We start from the raw sequence: 24,642 nt of genomic DNA on the forward strand, positions 1-24,642 counted from the left end.
TTGGAGCAGCTGTTATGGGTATTATTGATAAGCTTGGACAAAAAAGTTTTCGAGACATTGTTTAGTTTAAACGTCAGAACTTGTTTGCTTTTCAAGTTAAAAGATACTAATGATATACTAAACCACATAAGATCACCAAACACGGTATATTGACGTCACAGCGACAGCATCTGCAACAACCGCACTGCTATATATACCAAGACCATCGGGTTTCTACAACGAATTTACGAAACAATATACATTTCACTAAACCAGTGTTTCCCAACCGGAGGTACCACTAGTGGTACGCGACTGCATTCTAGGTGGTACGCGAGCACCTTTCCCTAATTTGAACCCATAATGCTCGTTACTTCATATCACTGCACTAAACCACAATCAGCACCACCAAACTATACCGTAGTATCTTACACACACAGTTTTTTGGATACCGTATTTACTCGATTGTAAGCCGCGGCTTACAAAGTTGTTTAACCTACCGTTTGTGATGCTTACAATCGGGGACGGCGTACGTTATTTAATTGCAATATAAAATAACGTTGTGTCAAACGCATTTATTGTTAAGAATACATGTTTCGCTCAAAATAAGCATCCAAGTGGCGTTAGAAAAGGTCGATTTCGAAATAAAAATATTGAATGTTGTTACATTATTTAATGTCACGCCATATTTTCTCTGCAACTCTGAGTTTTAATAAAATTCACTTATTTCAATACGTTTTAACGCTCATGGTTGTCAGCTTATCTGACAATTTTAAACGACAGATTTGTTGATAATTGTTGTTGTATTGCACTAGTTTGCCTTTAACATTTATGTGCGGGCTTACATTCGAGGGCTTGTAAAAGGTCTAGAAAAACGCCAATTTTAAGGCTACCCTTTTGTCTCTCGCTGCAGCCATTTTTTCAGTGCTTTTTTAACATTTTAGAGGGGAACGTTGTGGTTGGATACTCACACATAGTTTGCGGAGCAATAAACTGGTAAATTGAAGCAACAACGGCATTTTTAACACGAAATATGGTCAGATAAACAAATGCTTTTAATTCGTGTCAGAATGAATGAAAAACAACACTTGCTTGTATATTCTATTGCACAACATACGACGCTTTTTCTAGAATTAAGCAGTTTTACAAACCCTGACCAAAAGAATTAAAATTATCTGCAACCACGCACAAACCCTGTCGGTCTGGATTAGTCAATAAAAAGGTTTTTACTGGCGAAGTCTCAATTTGTTTGGAAGACGGCGTTCGTGATGTTTGAATTAGCACGGTAACGGAAAGATGTCACACATGATCCAAAACCCATTGCTTCAATTGAATCAGCATCCAATGCAGTTTAATGAGCAGAATATGAACCATATTCATCAAGCAAATAATTCACAGATGAACCAAAACTTTATGCAGTCCATTCAATCACAAAACCAGATAATTCCAGCAGTCAACCAGTCGCAAACTGTGCCTCCACCTGGGACAATTCCACTGAACACCTTAATTGAATTTGTTGTGCATAAAACGTATCATGACGTCACAGTGATGGCTGACTTGTTGCCTTGCAAAACCGACATGGAGAGGAAAGTTGCCGTATTTCAATTTGCAACAAGGACTCGACAGTTGTTTATTAAATTGCTCAGTTTGGTAAAATGGGCAAGTTCAGTTGGAAAAGTTGTAAGATGCAGTGAGATTTCATCATTTCTAGACAGACAGGTAATCCCAGTTTCACTGGAAATTATTGTTATCAAAACTATTACAAGATACTTCTTAAACAGAACAGCCAACAAATAAAAATCTTTTTTTGCAATATCACCACACCCAAGGGTTGGTTTCAGACAACCAATTGCAGATTTTACCGGCCCTACGTCGCAATCCTATGTTAGATTTATCATTTTTACCTGTACAAAGTTTTCATTGTTTGCAGATAAATTGGATTGAACTAACTAAATTCTGCTGGTCACAATTAAATCATTTTGTTTTACATTATTTTGTATGTTGAATTTAAATTTGCCTGCTATTTACAGGGACACTGAAATAACCTTAATTGAAGCTATCAAGTTAAACACCCATAAAATATAACATATATAAGTGTTTGGTGTTGTTTCTTCAAATTTTATTGTTTTTTGTGGGTGCACAACACATATTAACTAAAGTTCACTTTACTAATCAGACAATTTTTTTATGGATTGCCATAATATATCAACATAATGATATTTGTTACTATCAGAATTTTGTTATTGCAGGCAATGCTGTTCGTGGACACTGCAGATAAATTACATATCCTCGCAAATCAGGTTGTCGTCCAAGCTCGGCTTCCAAACTTCTCTGTTCCCGCTGCTGTTGATGTTCTCACTACAGGGACTTACCCACGACTGCCAAGCTGCATCCGCGACAGAATTGTACCTCGGGATCCAATCAACAAAAAAGAAAAAAAGGCAACATTGAAAAGAATAGAGCAGATCATTTTGTTCCGTTTGGTCACAGAATTTATTCCTCCTCAAATTAATGAACTTGTGGTTAGAAATGGAGTTGTGTTCCTACACGTTCCCAGTGAATTTAAAGCTTCTGTAACACTAATGGGGGATGGAGCCGAAGTACCGTGGAGACTTCTAAAACTGGAGTTTTTGGTAGAAGACAGAGATGTTGGGAATGGAAAAGAACTTGTCCACAGTGCCCAAGTTAACTATATCCATGAGCTTGTTCAATCAAGGCTGCTTGCTAATGAAAAACCTTTACTTGATCTTTTCAATTTGCTCCATTCATTCTGCCTATCCCTGAAGTTGGAAGTCCTTCAGGCCCAGGCCGATCGCCTTATGAGATTAAGATGGGGAAAGTTTATACAATTGGATGAATACCAAGCAGGAAACAAGATGACTTTATCTTACTGGAGAGTTAACCCTTACAAAAAGCAAACCAAACCTTTTTATATTGTGATACGCCAATCAGCTAAAAAGCCTTCAAGACCCCTTGAGGTGATACAATATGGCCAGAGGTCTAATAATAAAATAACAAGCATAGTCAGCAATGTACATTTGGTGAATTTTTTTATTTAAAATGTTCTTTTACATTTAATAATCCAATAATATTTTATCAGATTGTGCATAACCCAAAGCTTCCATTGAATGAAGTGGTATTGGTCAAGTCCGCGTCCAACATCAATCACCTTTCGTTAGAACTTCTCATTAACCAATCTATCTGCATAAGATCTCAACACCTTCTTATTCAAATGAAGGAGATGCTTCACAAGCACATCAAGTTTGTATTATTTCAAAGTTTACAAAATGTGCCATAGAAATATATAGAGTAAGTAATAGTTAGCAGACCTGGTTTTGCACTTAATGGATTGAAAATGACTTTAAATCTTTTTATGTAAGTTACCAGAGGTGGCCAACCAAACTTATATATTACGGCAAATAATATAGAACTGCAGACAGTTGTATACAGGCTGTTTCAACCTATAAGGTCAGATTAGTGCAGCTGGTGACTGGCTGGTAAACTGGCCTGAAACAGTATCTTCCACCGTGTGTGATATACATGCAAATAGAGATTGACTCCCACAGTACTAATGTAATGGTCATTATTTGTGTAGTACATTTTCACCTGAAATTCTGTTTTAATTATGATTCATGATTTGGAGGAATTTATGTTTTACTTTTTTTCTATATGTATATATACAAACATATATCTATTAATAGTATTAATGGAAAGGGAGCATTTTATTTTCTTTGATGTGTTGTACACCGCTCATTGTATAATGTGCCACTGTTGGCCAACCCAGGTCCAAACAGATTGGGAGGTCACCTACAGAATGTGGGTGTGGCTTTGATCCTTGGCTGCAATCCCTTGAATGTGATGCTAATAAACTTAAATGTGGGATTATCATGAAAAATTGTCATGTGTTTAGGCACGATGCTTCATACTTGGTGGGCAAATCCCATAGACAATCACCTGTTTTGCTGATTCCTTTGTTGCATCCTTACAAAGACAAAGATTGTTTGAATATTCACATTGACCCACAAACTGGAGCATTTGTGCCAACGGTTAACAAAATTGCACAGACAGTACTTGACAAGGTAATGAAGTTATCAAAATGTGTGGGTGTAAAATGTTGTTTGGCTGTCGATATTTTACAGATGGAGAAGGAAATTAACGAAAATCAAATTTCCTTGCTTGCATGGATAAGCACATTGCGGCAGATGTCTCTTATGACAAGATGTCGTAGCTTCCTTCAGCATTTACCCATCGTATGTTTGGACAGACTGCCTTTGGCTGAAAACCAAGCCGTCTCTATTGGTGAATAAAAATGTTGCTTTTTTTCTACTAACATATTTAAAATTTTGATGGATGGTTGGGGGTCACCAAACTTTTTTTTACACATAAAGGTCTGATATGTGCAAAAGCCATAATATTGGAGAGCTGCAGACAGGGTGTGTACACGCACTGTTTCGACCTGTAAGGTCTCATCAGTGCACCTGTTGAGTGACACTGTGCTAGCTTTTACACTAGCGGGCACACTAATTTCCACTTTGTGGTACCAAGGTCTGATATGCCTGAGTAATAACATGAATATTTATATTTTGTACGGTAACACCCATTTCAGACAACGCATGAAACTTCATATACAAGGGCTTGAAAAACAAGAATTTTTAATTCCAGTTCCAGCTAAAAAACTAAACAAAATAAAAAGTAATGCTGCTTAGAATGTGTTTTTTCTGTGGTGCCTACGAGTACCAACATATATCTGAAAAAACTTATCAATCCATGGCCACATCCTGGTATTTTACACATGTATATATCATGAGGGCAATCTGGCACCGAAAGTGTTGATAACTCAAATATTTTGCACCTAGTTACTTCAAATGGCCGGTCATGCTATGGTAACCAAAGTCAACTTATCTTTCAGAGCACCTCAGCAAGCATCGAATGTTTATTAAAATGTCCCGTTATCCTCTCTATTACATTTTGGTTACAATGAAAATTGATGGGATTCAGCCGATGAAATTCAACAATGAATATTATTTACTACAAACAAGCAATACACCACCCATAAAGTCTGAAATCAACAGGGAATGTGAAACGAATGAATTGTTCATCATCAGTTTGGCCCAACTTAACATTAAACTGACCAATGTGGACATGGGATTTAGGTCATCAGCTAAAAGGTGGAATAACTTGACCTGAACTTATGTTACTACCACCTAAAGCTGTATTCTGTCTTATTAAATCATGTTTTAATAATTTAATAAAAATCGAATCAATGTTGCAACATAAAAACGTTACTGTGTGTTAATTAATACAACAAGCCAGTTCGTCACAAAAACTCAATGTTATTATTCTCAGGATAAAAACTGAATCGTGCCAAGAGTTGGATGAAAATGGCTCCCAACTTCTCTATGTCACCTCATTATGTTGTACCAGAATCCCATTCGTATCACTGATGGAAAAACTCCGGGATGCAGGAATCAAGCATCAGGGTTTGGAGGAGGAAGGATCAGATGTTGGGATGTCATGTAAAATCCTTGATCTTCCTCCTGTAAAGGGGATAAGCCCTGAATTGAATCTTCTCCTCCAGGATTCTATTCTGCAGTGTTCCTTTAGACTCCAAGAAAGGTTAAATAAGTTTTGGTCGGTTGAACTCCTCATGAAAAATCCTCCCCTTAAACCTGTGTTGCCACGACAAGAAGGGGAGTCCATACAGGTCACTTTCCATTATGAGGTTGGGATTCACTCAAATTCCTCTAACCCAAATCCAGTTGAGTCCTTTCTATCTGATTGGGGATCGATAGCCCGCCTCTATGGACCTTACTATTTGTTTGTTGAGCAGATCAAGCATTCCGCTCTTCTCAGAAACTTGACTGAGTTGCATTCATTTAACTACAAGTCGATCACAGTAAAATATGGGAAACCATCAGTGTTTTTTGTCACCATTACATGGAATCCCACCAAGAAATACCAATTGCACTTTGGCCGTTGTGAAAATGCTGCCAGTAGCAACGCTCATTGTCTGACTCGCCATTACCTGAATGATATGTTTAACATTAACCCAGATATATCAAAACTGATGCATGTCCTACTCGATACGCTGCAACCCTTGCAGGCGATCGCTCAACTGCCAACAACACCCATTATTGGGGTTGGATTCAAACTTAACATAACAGATCAAGTTTTTTCTGTTATTGCTCAAGCACCAACCCATGTTAAACTCACTTTCCTCTCGACCTACTGCATCGAGTTCTACTTCAGAAGTGACGGATTGGTTGCCATTAGAGACGCTTCATTTTCACAATTTGACTTTGCAAAAGTTAAAAACAATCTTATTCCAATACCTGGATTCTCCACTTTCCTTGCTCGGTTTAAAGACCCAAAAGATCTAAGACTTCGTTCAGGTTTAGAGAAGGACAACCCACCTTCTCCAACACAGGGTTCTAACTCTGAGAGTTATGGATTGCAGGAGATTAGAAACTCACCGTGGTCTGGTGCTAACTTTACATTGTTACCCCATAGTGCACTTGAAATTATCTGTGTTCCTACCCAAGCACGGAGCAGTAGGAATCAATCTTTTAGTCCTTGTGCTCTTGAACAGTTTCTTGGTGTGACAACAGTCCGAAGAAATCTGGACCGATGCATTAAATCCGCAAGCAGTGACATCACAGTCATCCCTATATCTAATACTGATGGAGCAGATGGTTCCCTTGCCTCTGCATTTGCTACCAGGTCTCTTCAGTTTCTTTGTCGACCGCATCCACAGACTTTTCAACAATTAGTTCTGAAAATCCAGCCTGTTCAGATCGGACCACAGATGGAGAATTGGACCCCGGACGACCTCATGTGCCTTGAGAATTACTTTGAAAGTCGTGTGGCATGTCCACCGTACAGATTTAATGCGATGAAGTCTTTCTTCACCATGATCTCCGCTCCTACACAAATCCTCAAGGACTTTATTCAACTGATGAGGATGGAGTTGAATGGGTCGAGAGGAGCAGGACCTAATATTAAGTGGACAATGAACATTGGTCTCACATCACCTCCGAGAGTGTCTATCGCACCTTTCGGGATGCCTTCAGTTCTAATTAAGGATAAAATTCTTCTTTTTGTCCAACTCACGCAGATTCTTCCTGCAGGAAGCAATGCAATGCCCCAGACAGTGGTCATACCATTCCTCCACGAACCACAATCTTCTACAGTTAAAATCCTACCTCAAGCTTTGGGAGGAAATATTATTCTGCAGCAAATTTCAGAGTTCCTCATTCGCCTGCCAGAAGTTCGTGAAAACTGGTTTTCTCACACAATCCGAATGATTATGGACAATTTCACAATGTAGATCACATAGGGATTTTTATTTTAATAAGATTTTGTGAAAACAAACTTCACTTCAATAAATTTACTGCCGTAAAATACCTTGTGTGGAAATGTGAAAGGCATAAAAGCAACATGTACACAAAACGAAAAGTATCAATTGACCACAAAAAAGGCAGCAAAATTAAACATAGCAGGTTAATGTGTTGTATTTGTGTGTTTTCACAGTAGAATAATGAGAGCCACAATAACAATAATGAATAAGGATTGAGAATTTCATCATCCACATTGTATTTTTAGTGGAAGTATTGTTTTGCATAAAATTACTTTGTCGTGGAAACCAGTTATATTTAATTGGCCTCATCAAGCCTGTTACGTTTATATCCGGCACCAATCATGTAAACAACCTTTTATTAAGATGGCTGAAACGTACGGCAGCAGTCCAAATGAAACCACAAGTAGAAATGGAATAATCATGCAAGCCAATGTGGCCCATATAAAGCATGAACACAAGTCACAAGTGCCCGCTAGGCATGTCAGGGCGGACCAACAGGTTACAGCACTTTATAGTCCTTTATTGTTTTAGAGCCAGGGCGGTCGTTGTTTAAAGGTCTGTAATTATTACTGTACCACGTTTAGTTTGACCTTTCTACGTGGGAACCCGGTCACAAATATGAACAGTTCCAATATTACAATTGTCATATTAATATTAACTGTGTTCGCTACAAGCCTTATTTATTTTAAACAAAGCTTGCGTCCATTCCCAACACGACTGTTTTTAACCATAACAAACTAATCGCCATCATCTTAATTTGAGCAAAGCTAATAATCAGAGAACCGCATCGACTTATGGTCGCATCATAATCTTTGCCTTAATTTTTCTGCCGCTTCAAACCGTTGTTACACCTTACTATTTTGGTAATTTTTGCGCATGGCTATTTGACATTAAGCTGTAATTTTGGCCGTTTTTCATTATTTACTTGATCTATTTGATGGTAATTATTATGGAAAACGTTGTAATTAATTATTGGTAAATGTTTTGCCGTACTGTGAAACGTTCTATTAATGGCCTCAATATTATTAATGCGCTATCTGACTCAAGAGTAACTCCAATACTAGTAAAGCGACAAAAACCAAACCTTCATGTAATAATAACAGTACGACTCCAAATAAGGCGCGACAAAAAATGCGAAATTCTCTTGTTTATTTTCTTATCTCACAGCATACAATATATATATTGTCAAGAGATCTACATGCGTCTCACCAATTTACGTAACTAAAAATCAGCGATGTTTTATTGGTACAGTACAGTTCGGTGATTGTAAAATAAAAGGGAAGTGAAAAGACGAGAAAACGATACACAATACATGTCACGGGGTTTGGCGATACACTGTCAAACAACTCTAAAACAAAAGGTATAACTTTGCGAATGTGATTAAAACCAACGTTAGCGAATCAATCAACAAACAATATATTTGTCTTACTTAGCCTTCCTAGCGCAACCCAAACTACATTCGTCTCTTTCCGGTTATTTACCCAGCTCTGTTATACGCTGTCCTCTGCATCTTTATAGTCTTATGGACTAGAGGACGTAAAATAACATTTTATAGATGAGCTGCAGACAGAGGGCCCTGTTTCGACCTAAATAGGTCTGATAACTTCTATATATTCAAGCAACTTTCAAACGAAACAACTTTGCGGAAATCAAAAAATGACAACGAAACAACGCATCTTGCTTCCACGACGCTACAGAAATGACCCTGAAATATTCTCCGGTCCGTTGACTTAGTTAAGGCCAGCAATAGCAAAGCGAAGCAATAAAACGAAACAGCGATATATGAACTATTCGTTTTTGTTCGCACAGACGAAACGCCAGAGAATAAAACAAACACCAGTAGCGAACCCAAAGGTTTAAGGAAGCGACAAAAAAGTACAGCTAAATCAGAGTGGGATATAAATCAATACAAAGCATCAATCACTGGTCAAACGGCCAAACATAGGAAACAATGAGTCAAGAGTTGTTACGGGCGAAATTGCGGAACACGGGCGAAAGTACTTTTACGATTTAAGCATTCGTACAGGCGAAACGTCAGAAAAATAAAATCTTTTTAAACAAATGGTGGATATTTGTTGTTCTCCACCAGACGAACGAACAGTTTAGTATTTACCATAATAGCTGGTGGTTATAAACCTATTACAGTTTTAACCATATACGCTTTTAAAATGGTCGATTAGATTATTAATCCCAATACGTCATGAATTTCATGGTTTCGGCTTTGCATCATCAATGGGTCTCACGTGACGAAGGTGCAGGTACAAATTGCCCGAAAATGCATTGGTTTAGATAGGGGTTATTTACTAAAACGCGTGTAGCGCAGCCTTAATGTTTTTGTGGGAAAAATGTTACATTTAGGCATAACAACTGTCTAGGAAACTTTCATTTCAGGTTAAAATCTTTCAGTCTTCTTTAATTAGACATATATATTTCGCTTCATTAAAAGCATCATCAGTGTCTATAAAAGCAAATTAAGTATTAGGTTCAAATAAAATAAAGTAAAGGCTCTCCACTACCTCACAACACGCCATTTACACAACTAAAAACCTGCCACATGCGGCCGTGCACATTTATATCAAAATATATGCATTGGCGGCCGCCGTGGCTTCTGAAACTTGTTTTTCTAGCGGTCGCAAGAGTTAAGCTTTTAATTCGGCCCATTTCCGCGTTATACACATTCGTTCGCTGTAGCGAGTAGTAACTGGTGCAGCCACCGCAACCGAGACAAAGCGCAACAATACGGATGGTGACGTCATAAAACGCAAAAGGTTGTTAAAACAAGAGAAAATGGCGTTTAATCCCAAATGGGAAGTGGATTATTTTATGATGGAGACGTGAACCTAGCGTGCAAGAACAAGGCAGTCATTGAATAATTCGACATTTTATTACATAGTAATATACGTAATTTGGCAAATGTAAATGATAAATAGTGCACATTTTTCAGGTATGGAATCATTTCCATTCCTTTCAAATAATGCTCACCTCAACTTGTCGTAATTATTAGGAGTATATCGTTGGAAAAGCAGTATATTCAGTGGCGGCCGTTAGCACACAGTGGTGTGTGTGTTGCGGCCGGCAATAGTAAAAAGGTTGTGCACCCCTGACGTTGACCAACCGCTTACTTCGTTTAACTTCGATGGAATTTCACACACGACTTTCTCTGTTTAAACTAGTTAACACGCCCTTTACACAACTAAAAACCTGCCACATGCAACGGGTGGAAGCGTTGAGAAACCACGGAAAAGATAAGGACACAGGGAAAAAATAAAAACACGGTTATGATAAAACACGGGAAAGATATAGAAACAGTATCTGCTTAAAGCAATGTAAACAAAAAAACATCATTTACACCGCGGTAAAATCATTTTTTGTATATTAATTTTAGCGTTTATTTTATTTAACCATTTATCTTCAGCCATGTCCAAATTTGCGGTGCGTGGTTGTTCAACGAAAGTGACTTCGTAACATTGTTCAATGGGTGGATGTTGAGAAAACGAGCGTGGATGGCAATCTTTAAAATGATGCAAAAGCGCTGTTCCATCGTTGCGCTGTGAAACGTCGAACTTGGACCATGTGGCACGGTGACCCGACCAACGAGTGGCAAACCTGTTTTTTGTTTGTCCCACGTATTGTTCCTTACATATGTTGCAAGTACCAACGTATATACCACAACTTTTGCATGTTAAGCTTTGAATAATCTTAACTGTGCCAGTTGGAGTTTGTAAACATGTTGATGGTTTAACCATGCTTGTTCTATGTCGACCGTGGTTGCCACATAAGGCACAATGCCCGCAGGGATATGATCCTGTTGCAGAGCTATCTGCAGATTTTCCGATGGCAATTTGCCTATGGCGTATCACAATGTCTTGGAGAGATGGTGGTCTCTTGTATGTCACCATACAGTTTGGTTTAAGTTGTTTTTCTTTTTCTGAAAGTTGTAGTAGCGCTGGAAACTGCGAGGCCCAAGTGATTTTCTTAATATCTTGCATTGACGTCTTGTCTCTGTTGTTGTTGTTCCAAGTTCTCGCTTCTCTAATGATATCAGCAGTCACTCGTTTGGGAAACTGCGAGCGCTTTGCCTTTGCCTCTAGTCCGTCAATGCTGTTGTTATAATCGATTTGTAGCTGATTGAGGTACCTCAATCTAATTGCTTCAGGGAGCACAATGGACTTGAAAGTGGCAGGTGGGTGGTGTGATGTTCCATTGAGGTACAATCGATTAAAGCTAGTTGGCTTAGTGTAACTACACTTTACAAATCGAAACGGATGCAATAATGGTGTAGTTCTATGGAGCACATCCAAAAATTCCAGGCTTTTGTTTTCTTTCCTTGTGTTCAACGAGCGCCAGGTTAACTTTAGTCCGAAGCGTACAAATTGCTTATAAGGTCTTTGGTGATTTGCTCGGACAAAGTTTTGCCAATGCAGATAAAAATAATATCATCAATTGTACCTCAATGGAACATCACATCACCCACCTGCCACTTAATGTCACGAAGTCACTTTCGTTGAACAACCACGCACCGCAAATTTGGACATGGCTGAAGATAAATGGTCAATAAAATAAACGCTAAAATTAATATACAAAAAATGATTTTACCGCGGTGCAAATGATGTTTTTTTGTTCACATTGCTTTAAACAGATACTGTTTCTTTATCTTTCCCGTGTTTTATCATAACCGTGTTTTTATTTTTTTCCTGTGTCCTTATCTTATCCGTGGTTTCTCAACGCTTCCACCCGTTGTATGTGGCAGGTTTTTAGTTGTGTAAATGGCGTGTTGTGAGGTAGTGGGAGAGCCTTTACTTTATTTGAACCTAATTCTTAATTTGCTTTTATAGACACTGATGATGCTTTATACGAAGCGAAATATATATGTTTAATTACAGAAGACTAAAAGATTTTAACCTGAAATGAAAGTTTCCTAGACAGTTGTTATATATATAATAAGGTGGAAATCTTCAGGGCCAAAATTGCAACAGAATGGAAAATGATTCCCAAAATCAATTCTCAAGCATTTAGGCAGAACAGAAATTATCAATGAATATAAGTAACAAGCACTAAAAACTAAAATTAACGTCGGAGCGAAGAAAAAAATGTGTGCAATTAATGACAATAAGGCGTCATAGCAGCAACTTGGCAATTTGGTGTGCTCTACTGCGGCATGGTTTGGGTCTTCATCGCACGGAAAATCACAGCAGATGGACGCTATAAAGTTTATCTGTCATGTTTTTTTCTAAACTGACCTTGAGAATTAGGAGAACACATTTGTAAATTGATTTGGTGTCGTTTGTTTCAGTATTTTCCCCACTACCAGAAAGTAAAATCCCATACCAATGTTATGTCGCTGCCAAACGCTCTAGTTGCCGTCAACTCTACACCTATTTCTTCGCCCAAAAGTAAAATTTTCCCCAAAACAGGATTTTTATCGCATCGCTACACACGTTTTGTTGAAGAACTCCTATCTATTCTAAACCAATGCATTTTCAACCAATTTCTACCTGCAGTATTGTGACGTCGGACCCATTGTTGTGCGAAGTCGGGAGCATGAACATGGAGAGTTGTGGCATTGAGCTTTCGTTGTAGTCTGGCAACCCTGGAACATATTTTGCCACAGTGTGAATTATTAATCGTTAATATGCCACATACCACATTTTATACATTCCATGACAGACAGTTTTACGTAGCTTTTATTCTAGTGTACAAAAAATGTGGGTTTATGGTTTAGTTTTTCAGTGCTTTGTATGTTTTGGTTTAATTATGTCCTGCCCTATTGGTGAAGAAAGTAGGTTTGTCCGGGCCAGAAATCAACAAGTTGAAAGATTTACAAAAGGTCTAAACAGTTATGTAAATTTTGTTGCACATGTTTCTTGGATTGCAGTTTGCACTATGTTGTTTTGCTGCAGCAACCCCATGGGGTCTAAACCCAAGCACATCTGCAAAGTTAAATTAATGCATCCATTGCCCAGAAATTTCCCATATTAAGCACAGAGTAACATGGATTGTATAGAAAACATTTTAAAAATGTATTTTGCATGAATTGCCTATTAAATTTTGTCATACTCACAACTATTGGTATGTATGTGATGATTTTTAGAGTTGGAGGGGGATTGGGTGGAACCATATACATTCATATTTGCAACAGACCCACAACCTGGATTGATCAACCAAGTACAAGATGAAGGGGATGGTATGTGTGTGTATTTACATGGTTTGTAGCTAATGATTACTTTTTCCTTAGGAGGACATTGGGATGCTGAGGTTGAGTTAATGGATCAAGCTGTTTTAGCTGTAAACAAACTAACTCCCCAACCAAGATTCATGGTAATTGGTGGCGATCTTCTTAATGCATTCCCAGGTAGGTAAACATGTTGTACCCCAACTTGTATGCCCTACTTTATACTTAGAAAGTAGTGTTCCCAATAATATCGCTAAATGACAGTTATATATTACTGTTGCGCATGGCTTTGTATAAAAGGCTATTTTTCTGCTACTTCACTTAAATCCAATCAAAACTTAATAATGGGGTTTAGAAATGAAGTCTTCTAACCTATAAGAAATTTTTTTCAGGTCAACCTTACAGAGAAGCACAATACCGTTCTGTCCAGGCCTCATTTGCAAAATTAAACAAAAGCATTCCAGTACTTGTTGTTAGCGGCAACCACGACGTTGGGAATGTTCCAACCAATGAAACGCGAGATATTTACAACAAAGAGTTTGGGGATGAGTTTTATTCTTTCTGGGTTGGAGGAGTCTTTTATATTGTAATCGACTCACAATATCTGTTCGATGACTCTCTAACACCGGAAAGATCGTCTGCCCAACAAACTTGGTTCATTGACACTTTGGCAAAGTAAGACAATGTCTCGACTGCCATTTTACTTTCACATCTTAATGTAGAAATTGTAACAGCATCAGCTATTGCTGTTGTTGGGTTACACTGCTCTAATTGTTACTTTGTAAGTTGGTTTTTAATGATGTAGAGATTATATTCAATTCGCATAAAGTGATGGACACAAACGAGCGGCTATAACTTGACTCGTTTGTCTTATAAGTACCCAGTTGTTGCCAGAATTAAGTGCTGATGTCACAGGGCTCGTGAAAGCGGGAGCAAGCATACTGTTCTCTTCATGCACATCCCGTTATTCATCAAACATGTTGATGAGGATGACAATTACTTTGCTATCAGAAGGAATGAAAGAGTTGGAATTCTCACCAAACTTGCTGAGGCTGGAATTAAAATAGTGTTCCACGGGCATTACCATCGTGAAGGTGGAGGTTCGTGGAGCACCCAAGTTAATGGAGAAATGCACACAGTAAGTCGACTCAATTATCTACTTTTCATTGTTAGTTTGTGCTTATTTAAACTCAATCTATGCTTTCCATGTGTAAATACGTCTATATTCTCAACCTTTTTTTTCATGAACGAGTGTGTGCCACAGTTAGTGATAATTTTATTTTTAAATTGAAAATTACTAATTATTTTTTTTTATTGTGTCCAAATATCGTTGATTTCAGATAAAAGTTGTTGTTTCATCAGCCATTGGATGCCAACTTGGTGATCAAGAACCAGGAATAAACATTGTAAAAGTTTTGGAGGATGAAGTTTCTCATCAATATTATCCAATGCAAGACATACCATGTCTAGTTGACTTTTAATAAAATATCTTCAATTTTCTTGCTGAGGTGTATCGTTGCAAGTTGTCTTCAAGAATGTTTCAGACTGCTGCACTGTAATTTACAATTGACATCATTATTATCCTTCATTGTTCTTCCAATATGAAAATATTAAATCTCATCCAATCATGGAAATTTTCCTATCAGGAAATCATCTTTCACTTGTTTAAAGTTGATGCAATTTGTTTGCGCGTTTTACCTTTTAAAACTTTACAAACCACTTATTTGCATATTGCTTTAATGCAAAAGTGCATTGTGCAGAAATTATTTCCTTTTGATGCAATTAAAGCCAAACTTATTTTATGTTTCAGAATCACTGTTTGTAAAAAAGTATGTAGTAATTATCATTACAAGCAGATATTATGGATGAGTTAAAATCAGCTCTCAAGTTGCATCAGAGCCAACTTACCCAGGTATAAATTTGCTTTTTATAGTTGTAATGCTTTTTATTTTGCACAATTCTTTATTATCTCCTGTATGAAGATTGAAAAAGCTATTTCCAGTGGACAAGGAAATGAAGAGTTGGTTCAGTTGCATGAAGACATGAAGGAACTGATTTCCCTGAAGCAAGATAGTTTGCTCTCATATGAAAAGAGCAAGCTCATAGCAGCTGTTGATGATCACCAGCAACAGGCATGGATATATTTTTTTCATGAAGTGGGAGAGAGCCAATATAACGTCTATTGGTTTCCGGGTATTTATATTTGACTAGTTTGCCAACTGGACCCGACTTATTTAGGTTCTTATCACAATGCAATTTTAAATCGAGAAAATCATATAAAAATAACAGCAAGTTAAAACTGGAAAGGAATATTACAAAAGTCAGATATATATTTTCCATAAACATAGGTGGCAGGACAACACTAAATGATATATTTTCGAAATAACTTTACCTTTCATGATTTTCAAAAACAAGTTTTTTTCAAGGGAGTTTTAGTTTATTTACAAAATATTTTTAAGTTTAAAATAAAGTTATGTTTATAAGGAACCTCAACAAAATTCTGAAGATAAATGCCTTGGTGTCCCAGAAGTTGCTTTTGACAAAGAAATGTCCAAATTTTACACTGAAATTGCTGAAGGTGATGATAATATAACAAACAAAAACAATGAAACTAGAGAAGAAAACAAAATCAGGAAAAACACTTTTTTGGAATGGAATGATGATGAACGGAACAATGAGTTTTTGGATACTATTGAAAATTGCGATGATATCTGTGGAAGAAAGTGTCGCGCCCCAATAACCACTGACTGGTCTGGAACAAGTTACCACAACGCCATGATTATGAACGTTGTCAATAACGAGTTTGTTACTGTTCTGTTTATAAACCCCGTCAGTGAGGATATGAAAACATGTCCTTACAATCTTGATGAGCGATGCAGGTGGGATGCATCCTGGTGTAAAATAGTTTTGTACAAATAAATTTACATTATTTACAGGTTTTCTGATGGCCAATGTCAATATTCCCATGGACACTTAGTTAACCTGTACCACCTGCACAAGTTTAAAGAGCCGGATTTCTCCAACTTTTGTAAAGGCTCTTCATGTCTAGTGAAACAATCTGATGGCTTGTGGGCTCATGCCCAAGTGGAGAGTTGCCATGACAACCACCAGTTTTCAATCAGGCAAGTAATCGAGTAAAGTTCTTCATCTTTTTTATGTTTATCAATTGTTTAGATTTTTGCACAAGAACTTGAATAGTGTTGTTGACATATCGGACATTTTCCCAACACACCATGATAAAAACAGTGATGATGACAGTGATAATGATGACATTATTGAACTTGGCAATACTATTCTCACAACAGTTGGTAATGTTATACAGTTTTTACATTCACACGGTTTCTCACAACTAAATGATGTCCATATTTCAAGAAAAAGATACAAAAAATTCAGAGCAAGTTGGATCTTGGGAAAAATACACAAGAGGAATTGGTTCAAAAATTATGATGAAACAGGGGTAAGTTTATTGGCAGTTTATTAAGCTGGTCACTAAAAATAGTTAAACAAATATATGTAAAGTATATTGATCTTATTTAACACTGTCCCAATTCTCAGTTATGTTCGAGGAGAAGGACTTGGACGGGATCGAAAAGGTCGTCTGAATCCCGTCCCTGTGGTGGTACTTCCCCCGGGAAAGTCCCTGGACCATTGTATGAATGTAAAGGAAAAGAAAAAGGTATTTGTTGTAAATATTTGCACTGAAATGACAAAAACGCATAATAAAGTTCACAGGCTTCGCAGCCAAGGCATTGCAGCCAAGCTGGATCAGCCACTTTTCCCAACAAGTCGGGCGAGATCTGAGAAATCTAGCTCCCGGTGAGGTTTGAACTCACGACCCTGGGCTAACCAGGCCCTGAGCTACAGGAGCTCAGTGGCTTCACGGGGTATATTGTGGCCAAGGTACACTGGTGCGCAAGCGCACAACTTGTCAGGCGACCTTCACATGCGTAGAGGATCTCCACCACCGTAATCAGACAAAGCAGTCTGGTTAGCCCAGGGTCGTGAGTTCAAACCTCACCGGGAGCTTGATTTTTCAAATCTCGCTCTGACTTGTCAGGAAAAGTGGCTGATCCAGCTTGGCTGCAATGCCTTGGCTGCAAAGCCTGTGAACCTTATGATCAGAATATTAGAGCTGTGATTGCCAAATATAAAGGGCCTGCGCAGTGGGGCGATCCCGCCTTGCTATGCGTACTAATGCATAATAATATTGTTTTGCTATTTTTGTTGCCAGGCATACTAATTAATCAGAATTGCTCTTCTGGCACTTAGTTTCTTAAGTGCCAGAAGTGCAATTCTGATTAATTAAATATTGTTTTGTTCTATTACTATTACTCACTGAAAATCTACCAAGTTAGCACTAGATTCAAAAGTGTAACAATTTAACTAGAATAACTTCATGAAAGCAACCTTTTTTGAAGAGATACTACTTGCTTTAAATTAGTAATTCTCAACCATTATTTATTATTATTATTGTGGCTCTCATTAATCTACTGTAAAATCCATCAACACTTTTGTTGGCAAAACAGTCAAATACAACACATTAACTTGCTATATTTAATTTTGCTGCCTTCTTGTGGTCGATTGCTGCCCTGCAATAAGGCTCAGTGGGACCTGATTAGAAAAAAAGAATGCAACGTCTACACTTCACCTAAAAAGATCTCTAGATTTTAGATTTGACCTTATTTGGGATTATTGGTAAACTGTGCCTCCTTTTGATAAAGGGGTTCCCTCTAAAATTATGGGCCCTGTTTTGGTCATATCGTTTAAATGTGCCCTTGAAGGTTTATGGTGTTTAATCCAGCTCTTGTATTTGGTTCCTACTTTAAACACTGGTGTAAATAAAAGAAATATTCTGGCCTTAATATTATCACTTGCTGTGTAAATATTACGCTAATAAATAGTAGCCATTATTTCATAGGTAGAGAAGCAGAAGCAACCTCAGAAAGTTTACAAATCACCAACAGTTTTTCATTTTATCAACAATGCTCTTGGTGACAAACATAAGAAAATTCAGGCCAACAAATTTTCAAGGAAAAAGGATTTGTTTGGAATAAAACCAGATTCTTCTTCAGATAAAACAACTTTTGGAAGCCAACTTTTGAAAAATGATTACAGGCTAAAAGAACTAAACAATCGCATAAAAAAATTAAGAGGATCTGTGTCAAGAAATATGATCAAGTATGTTCATGAAATCTGGTGTTTGTTGCAGAACTAGTTGATAATTTCTATTATTTGGGATCTTGGCATAAACTGACAGAAACAATTGCTGGACATTGTGTTAAATTTCAAATTTTTGTCAAAATATAGAGTATTAGAAAAGTCCAAATATATCAATTATCTGGAGCATGGTTTCGCGAATACTTTTTGTGTGACCAACAAAAATATTTCCAATATTATGTGAACCAAAAAGGAATGTAACATGTTGTTTGACTGTCAAAGTAATGTAATTGTGATGTAAGAATCGAAAATATTAGTGAATTTGTGGCAACAAAGCAACATTATGAAGTGCATTGAATCAGTGTCAATTTAAGCACAAAATACGTACATGTGTCGAAGTTTTACAACTCAAAATTGTGTCCTGTATCAGAAACCCAAAAGTAGCAAATCAACTTGGCGAAAAGTTAGCGGAAGCATTAGAAGAACTAAAGGCAATCCAATCATCCAGCAAATCAATCGAAGCACACCAAAACAGGAGTGAAACCCACAAAAAAATGACCAAGTTCTGACCCAGTTGGTAAACAAATTTTAGTTATACTTCTTTAATATTTTGTTAATTTTAATCAGACTCTTGTGTTACAGGCACTGAAGAGACAGAATCTGCTTTTGGCATGTCATATGTTGCACTTGTATATTACTATAGTAATATCCAGTACGGCCAGAAATTGTAATGGTCTTTTTTCAAACAGTTTTATGTGAATTGACAGAAGATTTCAACATTTTATCAAATATTATTTTTGTTGTTATTATTGTAGGGTGTGAGGCCATCGCATTCAGGACACAATCCTCGTTTGGCTGTAGAAAAATAACAATCGGCTTGTGGGAATAAGGCCGTAATGTCGTATGTGTGTTTCACCAATTAACTGTGTGGGAATACGCAACCTGTCATATGTGTTTGTCAAACGGTTTCTAAATATAATATTTATTTTAACAAGACCTCTGCAAATGCACTACTAAGTCCGAAAGGTTTCATTTATTTGCTGAATGTATCACAACGCTGAATGTTATTGGTGAGGTAATGTGTGTATAAGATGCATGTCGAAGAATAAATTAAAACTTTCCAAGCCGATTTAACATGAGGAATATCATGATCTTGCGTCACAATGCTGCAGGTAAAAATTGGCTGAAAGTGGTTTGGTGTAGATAGGACTGAAATTCCTGTGGGCAGCGGTATAACTCGTTTTTTTGGAAAATTTCACGTTTGCGCAAAGCAGAAATAGTCGATGAATATATGCGCCAAGCTACAAAAACGAAAATTTACGTTTAGGCGAAGAAAAAGGTGCAGAATTGACGGCAACTGCGCGTCTGACAGCGACTTGGCTTTGGTGTGCGCTACGCTGCACGCGTTTCATTAAATAACTCACTATCTCCTAATGCATTTCCCGCCAATCTTTGTACCTGCAGTATTGTGACGTCAAGCCCATTGATGACGCGATGAAATTCTTGTCAGAAGTCGCTCCGTGACCATTATTTGTAATCAAGGCGTAAATTCCGGACATTATCAAGGTCCTGTGAGAAAGCCTCCAGCTCAATGAATCTTAACCTTGGTTCGACGGCGGGGTTTCAGGAGTTCGGCGTAAGATCCAACATTTTACAAAAAAAAGGCGCACGTTTCAACGATAGTTCTCATTTAAATTATGTTTTTTTTTGTTACAAGTCTGCCACGGAGTCGAATTTAGTGCTAACAGCAAGAACACGCAAGCAGAATTTAGCTTCAGCAAAGCAGCGACTGGGAATCCTATATTGGTACGCTGCAGTAGGTATAGTGGGGTTGAATTGTAACATTATAGTTTCACTTCTGTGGTGTAACAATGACCATTACAGCTATATGTACTTCCAAGCATGAGTTAATAAGATAGTATAATTGCTGGGCGTAAATTTAAACGTTCGCTGTCTTATTGGCACAGGCCGCACAAAAGGGCGTTTAAAAAATATTTTTATATGCTGTGGTGCAATCAATACACTCCAGTAGCTAGGTAAAATATGCTTTATTGAGCGAGTACCATATCTGACTAAGTACGGTGATGTCCTTCCATTGCGCCAGCTCGTGTCCCCATACCTAAAACTTTTAAAACCGTGCCAACAGTTTCGGCTTCCACACTCAAAACAAGAATTTCATGAAATGAAAATCAATCAACAGTTGCTTGTGCAAGTTTAACGTGTGTTGTGATGCCATAGAGACTTTTTTATTTGGCAGCTAAGTAAACACAACAGACGCAGTCCGTTTAAACTGTCGAGTTCGGGTTGAGGGATATGGGCCGGAACCGAATCCGAATATCGACAACAAATCCGAATATTGACTTCCTCACGAATTGTACATTTATTGTGTTTTGCTGAAATTTGAGCAAGGATACTAAGAATCAAGCAACGTTGTCGGTATTTGTGCTCAAAATATGGATTATACGAAGCAAACAACGGTCACTCGCTTCCAGCTGCGTCCTAACTATGAATTACTATGCGATTTCAAAATCTCCGACTTTATTCATTTTTGTCATTTCTCCCCAACCCATATCTTTTGCTATTTTAGCGAGCAACAGGCAGCGATTGGTCGTGGTTAATGATTACCAAACTTGTGGCGGCTTGCTGTGATCCTAGCGTAAATCTCCGTGAGGAAATTACCTTCACATATGGCGCCTGACTAGGAAATTTCAGCGCCATTTTATGTATGACATTTAGTCATTTAAAACCGGCGATGGTCAACACTTTGCTGGTATTCATATTACGCAACTTTATCTAAATGCAGATTGCCTTGCAAATGAACTGTCAAAACCCAACACTAATTTACCAGCGCAGTACTTCCAAAACTTTTTGCCAACCCTCATTTTTATGGTAAGGGGGTTTACTGAGATTAAATTTGACGAGGAAACCTCTACTACACCGGTCTGGGACGGCCCGTAACTATCGCCAACTTAATAATCCTACACAAACTGCACCAGCAGTGCCAAGTTGTTCCATTCCAACATTATAAACATCTTGTTCTACATAAAAAATAGTGACTATTACGTCACAGCAAGGAAACTTCAGCACCGAGGAGCGGAAGTGACGTAATATGAGTGTACATCCTGTTTTAGAGTGGAGGGCGTTTTGTTGTTTATGTTTTCTGGGAGATACCAGCACTCATAGTTTCTTGATTTGTTTTAATCGCATTTTGTTGCCTGCTTAACATATGGTGAGAAATACAAGTTAAATTAAACCCAAAAGCAAGTGGCCACATACACATTCAAAATCGTTCCACAAGAACACTGAAAGTCGCTTTTAACAACAAATTAAAGAGCTGTTAGTACTGACAGTGAAATTATCAATGAAAATTCCAAAGTTCATATTTTAATAAATTTAGAAGGCTGACTCATTAAATCCCAGTATTGCAACAGCACAGCTACTGGAAAGCTAATGGACTACATCGATTATGATTTAGGATACAAATGTGGAAAAGTTTTTAATCTTCTTCACTGTCATCACCAGAGCTTTCATATTCTCTGTTTTGAGAGTTGACATGGTAACGACGGCCCTCAAATCTTCTTGCTGCTGCCCCCTTCTCACAAATTTTCTGCAGGACTGTGTTGGCCTTCTTATCAGAATCATCATTCATCTCCATGAAAGCAACACCTGTCAACGACTTCTTCACTGCATCATAACTGGTTGTGGACACCATCTTCTCTTTAATTGATGCTTTATCGGATGCCCAATGAATGCACACAACTTTGTCAATAACTCTGCCTTCACCATTCTTGCATTTCACATTTGCTATTACATATCTGCAAAGTATTCATATTTTATGGTCTCTTTTCATAAACATTTGACTGAAATTGCAAATTATCATAAGGTATTTGCATTTTATCTATCGTAATTTGCCTTTATGGCGATACTGACCAGACCCAAATAAATGGCAATATGCGAACATATTTAGTTTGTGCACCTCTACATTTGACAGAAACATTGATATTCATAAACATTATTACCAGTAGACCGTTTTTGTATTGACAATATGCCCAGCACCTGTTATTAAATTTAAGTCATTTGTTTGTTCTCATATTTATGCAAAAGCATGTAAAAAATGAAATTATAACCAGTAGAATAAATGCCAACATAATGCATTGCTCCATTTTCTACATTTGCCTCATAATTGTGATAATGCCACAAGACAATATATGTGCAAAACAAGCCATAATATTGGACAGTTGCAGACAGGGTGTACACGCACTGTTTCAACCCGTAAGGTCTCATCAGTGCAGCTGTTGACAGTGGCACTGTGATAGCTTTTATACTACACACTAATTTCCCCTTTGTGGTACCTTTTGGTCAATGTCGATTCGCTCCACAGTGCTTCGTCATCTCTGTTGTTCGGTACCTAGTATAGGGTACCCAACGGAACGACGTTGACAGAAAGGTACCACAAAGTGGAAATTAGTGTGCAATATAAAAGCGAGCACAGTGCCACTGTCAATAGTTGCACTGATGTGACCTTACAGGTCGAAACTGTGCATGTACACATCCTGTCTGCAGCTCGCCATAAGACAGTTATATGAAAAAACTTTTGTCCGCTGTAATAGAAAGTTTTTTTTCATGAAAAGAGCATTACCATACTGTTTTTAAGAAACATCATGCACAATTAAAAACAACAATATTACCTGCAATTGTTAAGTTTACATGCAGCCATTGCTTTTTTGTAAGGTCTTTTTTCATCACATTTGCATTCAAATTCAGGGTCAACCTCAATGCACTTCTGGTCTTTGCTGATTTTCAACAAGCATGCTTTGTCTCCTTTGGGTCCCTTAATTTCATCACATTTTGTTTTTGCAGATTCCTGCAGTTTTACTCCGGACATTGCCATCTTGAAACAATTTTTTGATTTTTGCCACAAACTAGGAAATCTGTAACTAATATAAAAATTTTAAGTCAACACATTTTGACCACTCGAAAATTGGCACTTTTTGGATTAAAACTTTATGCAGTGGCCAGATTGGAAAAACACCAATAATCTGAATAAAAACAATTACCATACACAGTAACTTAGGAAAAATGTTTTGATAATCGGTTGATTGTCCCCACACTTAACGATTACAACAAAAATTCCTCCATAGAAATTACAAACTTTTCAATGTGGTGTGTAGCACATAACCACAAAAGTCCACTGCATTTATTGTAATAGGCATATTGTTTTATTTGGGTCTGACAATATCCTCTAGAACTTCCAAGACATAAAATAGTTGTACAGAAAAATTACATTTTTAGACATTTTTTTGTAGATTCTGTTTCTCAGGTGCACATACTGCACAACACAGCCATGATTGGAAAAAAGGACATGAACCACTATCGAATTATTTTTGCAATTTTATCTGACAAAAAATCAGTGCAACAAACTAATACACTGATATCAGAAAAAAGATAAAATCCTTCATAGCAATTACGAATTTTCTGGCGCCCTGATGAATGGTGACCCATAATAAGTATGGGTTCCAGCCTATGCATCCCAACACCACAATGAAGTTTTCGAAAACATACTAACAGTAGTGATCTTTAACTTGGCGTATTTAAATAGAGTTACGTTATCCACATAAGTGGACAACAAATTAATACGGTTGACGTTGCCTATAATTAAAACATAAAAACTTTATCAACTAGAAACCTCAGATTTTACTTGTACAACAATCAACGTCTGACTGCTGTATTTAAACTAAATTATGTCAACAAGTCATGAACTAATGTTTGACTACAGCTTAATTTCTACTTCCGGATATGGACATCTTCACATCAAGGGACCACGTGATGAAACTAAAAGGTAAAACACAACCTAATAAGCCGCACAAGCCGACAATATCGTGTTCCCTTTTAACATTTCGACACCCCTACTAAAGCAAACAACCTATCCAGCTTTACAAGAATAAGCAACTAATGCTGAAGGAAAGAAAACGGACTAAAC

The 24,642-nt window shown here is 37.5% G+C and overlaps 5 protein-coding genes across 6 annotated transcripts; 3 read left to right on the forward strand and 2 right to left on the reverse strand.

The window, feature by feature from the left end:
* The first annotated feature begins 1,212 nt into the window (after positions 1–1,212).
* LOC145905596 (mediator of RNA polymerase II transcription subunit 14-like) lies at positions 1,213–7,366 on the forward strand. The gene is made up of 7 exons (XM_082992840.1): positions 1,213–1,695; positions 2,226–2,954; positions 3,077–3,237; positions 3,887–4,055; positions 4,116–4,275; positions 4,886–5,144; positions 5,323–7,366. The coding sequence occupies exons 1-7, from the start codon at positions 1,273–1,275 to the stop codon at positions 7,301–7,303; spliced, it is 3,882 nt and encodes a 1,293-aa protein (XP_082848966.1). The 5' UTR covers positions 1,213–1,272; the 3' UTR covers positions 7,304–7,366.
* A 3,308-nt stretch (positions 7,367–10,674) lies between these two features.
* On the reverse strand, positions 10,675–12,995 carry LOC145906390 (uncharacterized). Its single transcript, XM_082993805.1, has 3 exons — positions 12,989–12,995; positions 12,829–12,923; positions 10,675–11,580 (listed from the first exon to the last, which is right to left on the reverse strand). Exons 1-3 carry the CDS (start codon positions 12,993–12,995, stop codon positions 10,675–10,677), a joined length of 1,008 nt encoding a protein of 335 aa, XP_082849931.1.
* On the forward strand, positions 12,189–14,996 carry LOC145907497 (serine/threonine-protein phosphatase CPPED1-like). Its single transcript, XM_082994909.1, has 6 exons — positions 12,189–13,160; positions 13,425–13,517; positions 13,569–13,685; positions 13,898–14,180; positions 14,421–14,643; positions 14,846–14,996. The coding sequence occupies exons 1-6, from the start codon at positions 13,037–13,039 to the stop codon at positions 14,984–14,986; spliced, it is 981 nt and encodes a 326-aa protein (XP_082851035.1). The 5' UTR covers positions 12,189–13,036; the 3' UTR covers positions 14,987–14,996.
* A 290-nt stretch (positions 14,997–15,286) lies between these two features.
* LOC145907496 (zinc finger CCCH-type with G patch domain-containing protein-like) lies at positions 15,287–19,786 on the forward strand. 2 transcript variants are annotated; one of them, XM_082994907.1, is made up of 10 exons: positions 15,287–15,417; positions 15,488–15,637; positions 15,990–16,384; positions 16,442–16,627; positions 16,680–16,813; positions 16,878–16,962; positions 17,061–17,181; positions 18,424–18,683; positions 19,093–19,239; positions 19,305–19,786. In XM_082994907.1, exons 1-9 carry the CDS (start codon positions 15,367–15,369, stop codon positions 19,229–19,231), a joined length of 1,521 nt encoding a protein of 506 aa, XP_082851033.1. In that variant the 5' UTR covers positions 15,287–15,366; the 3' UTR covers positions 19,232–19,239; positions 19,305–19,786. The 2 variants fall into 2 exon arrangements, with proteins under 2 accessions (XP_082851033.1, XP_082851034.1); XM_082994908.1 differs by having other exon boundaries at positions 16,884–16,962.
* A 2,058-nt stretch (positions 19,787–21,844) lies between these two features.
* Positions 21,845–23,621, reverse strand: LOC145905928 (uncharacterized). Its single transcript, XM_082993255.1, has 2 exons — positions 23,351–23,621; positions 21,845–22,477 (listed from the first exon to the last, which is right to left on the reverse strand). Exons 1-2 carry the CDS (start codon positions 23,551–23,553, stop codon positions 22,159–22,161), a joined length of 522 nt encoding a protein of 173 aa, XP_082849381.1. The 5' UTR covers positions 23,554–23,621; the 3' UTR covers positions 21,845–22,158.
* Between the last annotated feature and the right edge of the window lie 1,021 nt (positions 23,622–24,642).

Source organism: Ascidia mentula, chromosome 6 (assembly GCF_947561715.1).
Source record: "Ascidia mentula chromosome 6, kaAscMent1.1, whole genome shotgun sequence".
Taxonomy (NCBI): Eukaryota; Metazoa; Chordata; class Ascidiacea; order Phlebobranchia; family Ascidiidae; genus Ascidia; species Ascidia mentula.

Coding starts and splice junctions, on each gene's coding strand:
- LOC145907497 (XM_082994909.1), top strand. CDS start 13,037: ATGTGGGTTTATGGTTTAGTTTTTCAGTGCTTTGTATGTTTTGGTTTA. Junction 14,181..14,420: donor TTCATTGACACTTTGGCAAA/GTAAGACAATGT, acceptor CTGATGTCACAG/GGCTCGTGAAAGCGGGAGCA. Junction 14,644..14,845: donor TTAATGGAGAAATGCACACA/GTAAGTCGACTC, acceptor CGTTGATTTCAG/ATAAAAGTTGTTGTTTCATC.
- LOC145906390 (XM_082993805.1), bottom strand. Junction 11,581..12,828: donor CCGACGTCACAATACTGCAG/GTAGAAATTGGT, acceptor CGATTTGTAAAG/TGTAGTTACACTAAGCCAAC.
- LOC145905596 (XM_082992840.1), top strand. CDS start 1,273: ATGTCACACATGATCCAAAACCCATTGCTTCAATTGAATCAGCATCCA. Junction 2,955..3,076: donor AGCCTTCAAGACCCCTTGAG/GTGATACAATAT, acceptor ATATTTTATCAG/ATTGTGCATAACCCAAAGCT. Junction 4,276..4,885: donor AAACCAAGCCGTCTCTATTG/GTGAATAAAAAT, acceptor CTTATCTTTCAG/AGCACCTCAGCAAGCATCGA.
- LOC145905928 (XM_082993255.1), bottom strand. CDS start 23,553: ATGGCAATGTCCGGAGTAAAACTGCAGGAATCTGCAAAAACAAAATGT. Junction 22,478..23,350: donor TGTAAACTTAACAATTGCAG/GTAATATTGTTG, acceptor AATACTTTGCAG/ATATGTAATAGCAAATGTGA.
- LOC145907496 (XM_082994907.1), top strand. CDS start 15,367: ATGGATGAGTTAAAATCAGCTCTCAAGTTGCATCAGAGCCAACTTACC. Junction 16,385..16,441: donor AATCTTGATGAGCGATGCAG/GTGGGATGCATC, acceptor CATTATTTACAG/GTTTTCTGATGGCCAATGTC. Junction 16,963..17,060: donor AAAATTATGATGAAACAGGG/GTAAGTTTATTG, acceptor CCCAATTCTCAG/TTATGTTCGAGGAGAAGGAC.